The sequence below is a fragment of the Choristoneura fumiferana genome, chromosome 16 (genome assembly GCF_025370935.1).
Source record: "Choristoneura fumiferana chromosome 16, NRCan_CFum_1, whole genome shotgun sequence".
Lineage (NCBI taxonomy): Eukaryota > Metazoa > Arthropoda > Insecta > Lepidoptera > Tortricidae > Choristoneura > Choristoneura fumiferana.
In genome coordinates this window covers 11,296,688-11,300,979 of record NC_133487.1, presented here as the reverse complement: position 1 = coordinate 11,300,979, position 4,292 = coordinate 11,296,688, and the positions used below count along the sequence as shown (strand labels likewise).

Below are 4,292 nucleotides of genomic sequence, written 5' to 3'. Positions count from 1 at the left end.
TAGCTATTCTTCGTTATGGACTTGCAGTCATGAGCAATTTATGATCTTAACATCACAAATTAATTCATCGCTGTTGTAACTTCTTACAAAGCAATGTCAGATCTTTCCTGAGTTACCAATAGCCCTCATTCGTCACGGTACGATTAGTTCCGAAATTACGAAATGGTGTCGTAAAAACCAAATCACATTCTCCGTACCTATTTGCAGGCACTTACTTAATTGAGTTACACTATCGACATCAAAACATTTCAATGGGGATTCAGGATTGTGTCGTTTGGTTTTTTGCCTTGAAAATTGGTTCAATTCAGTACCTTAATAATATAATACCTTAATAATTTTATTTATTGCTGGTTACGGAAAATTACTAAAATGTTAAGATAGAATTTTGCTTCATACCTAATTAAATTATGCAACGTCTGTCGAGACAAAGCAATCTGATTATGCCTACCAGACTGTCTTTGAACCAAATTAATACGAGTTAATAATATGGCAACAATTTATTTGGATTCAACAATAGTAATTAATCTAGTTAAGCACTGATCAAGTTAGATTTAAAGTTCTTAACCATTTATCTGAATTGACATATTTTGTACCCTTCATTCCTAATCCAAAGGGAGCACTTGCGGAAGTTCGCATGTAGTACAAACCGCGAGTGGAGGAAGACGAGCCGTAGCCCAACACTGCCATTTCATCGGCGCATTTATTAGCAATAAAATTTTGCCAGCTATCACAACGAACACCAACGAAAGACTTCGGTGATCTTATGCTCTCTATATACACTTGAGCTGCACGCAAATGACTGCACGAAGGTGAGAAGCAGCCAGGCTGGTTTGGTCCACCGCCATTAACGTAAAAGTCGGCATGGCCTAATGGTTCGATAACACCTTGCACTAATCTGTTTGAGTGAACTACGTCCACATAATTAGCGTCCATTTTGTCCAGTCGCTGATCGCTGTAGGCGTACGAGAAGCATGGCCCGGCGGGATCCAGCCCGGTAATGCGGCCCAAATTGCGGCCTTTGTATCTTCGAAAATATTTTCCGGCCCACCCGGCAATGTGCGCTCCGAGACTTATGCCGAGAAGATGAAAATCCTCTGCATTAGCTCCAAATTTTTCTAAATTGGCCAGAAGATTAGCTAGCCGTTTTCCAGCTAAGCGAGAGTTATGGACGGATAAAATGTACCACTTATTAATCATTTGTTCCGCGTCGACCATTAGCACATTAAACAAGGCTTTCTCATTGTAAGCGGTGGCCGTGTCTAGCGGCACCGCTGACTGGGAGTTGTCTTTATATCCATGGATAATGACTTTGGTTTGTTTAGTGATGTCGAACATCGTACCCTGTGTTAGAGCTGTGTAAGCCTCATCAATAGGAAATGTTTTCATCATATTTCCTTTCATCCAGACTATTTTCATTGTTTTTACCAAATCATTGTTCGTGTTCATCGAACTAAACTGGAGATCCATGATTGCTCTACCTGCAAGAGACAGGTGATATGAGTGTAATGCACTGACAGGAAATTAGATAACATAATTGATTTCGAATATGATCACGAACTCACATGCACCAGATAGTTTAACATAGACGTTTTCGGCGAAGGTCAGGTCGAAGCCGTCCGCACGAGCCGTTTGCGCGGCAGCCGGCGACGACGCTGTGAGATAAGACACGGCCAGCAGCGGCAGCACAGCACTATAGTGGCGCATGGCATAGGCCCTGCGGTAACACGGTCACTGTGTCACTGGCTGGCCGAGCGGAGAAAGGTCTGTCTTGGCGCGAGCTTGAGCCAACATCGAGGGGGGGTTAATCTAGAGCGGTTACACGCACCGCCACACTCGTATTCGGACACTGACCGTTTCTCAATTACGTAAATGAATCACAATACATATATTTTTTATCACTAAATGCAACGTTATTAAATTTTGTAACGTGACACCTACTTTGTGGAATGGCTTACATGGCTCAATGTGTCGACGGCTTTTGCATTACACTGAAGTGTTTGTTTAAAATTTCGTTACTCCTAGCCTTGCAGAATTATAAAGATTTGTTAAGTTTGAGAGAAATATAAAGGAAAAGTGAATTGCCCTTAATATATTTTATTTAATAATGTCAACATTTCTGCTTTTTGGAAAGGTTATGAATCGAGGAATAAAGGTTTAGGTTAGATAGATAGATATACCCAACTAACAATTTGGCGATAAAATAAGTTCTATAACCGCCGTTTATTATTGGTTCTGCTTAAATCCTATAGCTCTAGCACGACCTAAAAATTAGCGATATAGCACGCTATAACTCTCTTATAGTCCGATTTTGATACAGACGTTATCACTTAGAGGCTCTTTATAGTAGCTCAAATTAACTCCAATAGTGGTAAACAAGTGGTATAATAGTACTACAGCATATTACCAAAGGAGATAATAAAGAGTCACAGTAGCCGTAACTTGTGCCAAAAGTTCTATGAAACCTGTAGAATGTTTTCTTATATCACTTAAAGCGTTACAAAAAACCTACAGTGTTGAAAACCAACTCTTTGCGTGATAGTGTAATCTTTTGTATGCAATTTTATAGAAATATTATATTTGGAAATTAACATGTGTCATTATAATAATAAAACGCGAGTGTTGTGTGCTGTAATATTGTAATGGCGACGGGAAAGACATTAAAATCAATGATTTTAATATCAATTATTTTTATGTAGATACGTAAAAATGGGCACATATTTGAAAATCGAAATTTAAAATATCTAAAGTTAAAACGTTTACGGTCAAAATATCGAAAATCAAAATATCGAATGATCTCAATATCTACTATCATTATATCGACGTCTGGAATTCCTAAAACCGAAATATTGAACGGTTAAAATATCGAAAGTTGAAAATACCTACAACCGAATGATCGATATATGTTAATATCGAAACACAAAATATCAACTGTCAAAAAACCAAATATTAAAATATCGAAAATTGTAATAACGAAGTATCTTAATATCAAGAAAAATGCATAGAACTCGATTCTGGCACTCGACGGCCGCTGCCGTGGCACGCTCGCTTCGCTCGCTCGGCTCGTGCTTGTTTTAGTCACGGTTGAACCTAACCGCTCCTCCTCGCTGCGCTTGTCGTCGCACCTAATTTTTAGATTAGATTACTTAGTACCTAAAATTTAAAACGGAAGTCTTATTAATTTAACCGAAAAGTTTAGGTGCGACGACGAGCGCAGCGAGGAGGAGCGTGTTAGATTCAACTGTGGCCAAAACAAGCACGAGCCGAGCGAGCGAAGCGAGCGTGCCGCCGGAGCGGCCGGCGAGTGCCACGGTTAATTTTCTTATCAGTAATCGACTATTGTACCCTTCGGTATTATAGACATTCGATATTTAGAATTTCGACCTTAGAATCGTTCGAAATTTCAATTTTTGATATTTTATCCGTCGATATTAGGATTTTCGAAATTTTAGCATTCGATAATTGTACCGTTCGATAATTTATACTTTCGACATTTTGAATTTCGACCTTATGATCGTTCGACATTCTGATTTTCGATATTTTGACCGTCGACGTTTTAACTTTAGATATTTTAAATTTCGATATTCAAATACGTGCCCGTAAAAATCTATTGCGGTTGTTAGTTTTCTATTATTATATATGATATTTTACATTTCAATTTTCAAGCGCCTTAGAAATATATACGTTTCGATTAAAATTTTAAACAGTAAAAATACTACGGCCCATTTTTTTTCGAACAGTTATTTTAACGGGTTAGGTTTTCAAATGGGAGTACTAAACTCACTAGATCGTTTATTTTTGAAGACTGTATGAAAGTAAATTGAACTTAATTTCCATAATATGTCTGGCATTTTAAGGTTATTATTTGTGAAAAAAAATGGCGTTATTATCCTGTAGTTCTAAATCATTCCGATATCTCTATTGCATCGATATAATATGGATATACCCACTAAGCACAAACCTTATTAAACATCGCTGCAATGTTGATCTAGCTCACAATATCAACAAAACCTTTTGCCAAAACATACATTATCAAGGAGTTTGAATGCCACATATGGTTGCCGCATCTTGCAGCAACTTGCAAATAAAACGTTCAAATAAACGTGCTTAAAAGTGCCATAAAACTTACTGTAATTATTTTTATAACGTTATTGTAAAACAGCTTAACAATTTGAAAGTTAACGCAATCTTACTCACTGTTCAAGCGTAACGTTATAATAGAAACGTTTTTGTACGTTTCATCATAGTTATTTAATATATGTGCAACTTTGCACAAGGTTAGTTTACTACATTAC

General features: G+C 37.4%; 1 protein-coding gene across 1 annotated transcript; it reads right to left on the bottom strand.

Annotated features, from left to right (window-relative positions):
- Nucleotides 1–540: 540 nt before the first annotated feature.
- LOC141436123 (phospholipase A1-like) lies at nt 541–1,783 on the bottom strand. The gene is made up of 2 exons (XM_074098982.1): nt 1,563–1,783; nt 541–1,478 (listed from the first exon to the last, which is right to left on the bottom strand). Exons 1-2 carry the CDS (start codon nt 1,702–1,704, stop codon nt 541–543), a joined length of 1,080 nt encoding a protein of 359 aa, XP_073955083.1. The 5' UTR covers nt 1,705–1,783.
- Nucleotides 1,784–4,292: the final 2,509 nt, after the last annotated feature.

Bases quoted from the DNA above. Each gene is read 5' to 3' on its own strand.
- LOC141436123 (XM_074098982.1), bottom strand. From the start codon at position 1,704: ATGCGCCACTATAGTGCTGTGCTGCCGCTGCTGGCCGTGTCTTATCTC. The intron at 1,479-1,562 runs GTGAGTTCGTGA...TGTCTCTTGCAG, and splicing joins TGTTAAACTATCTGGTGCAT to GTAGAGCAATCATGGATCTC.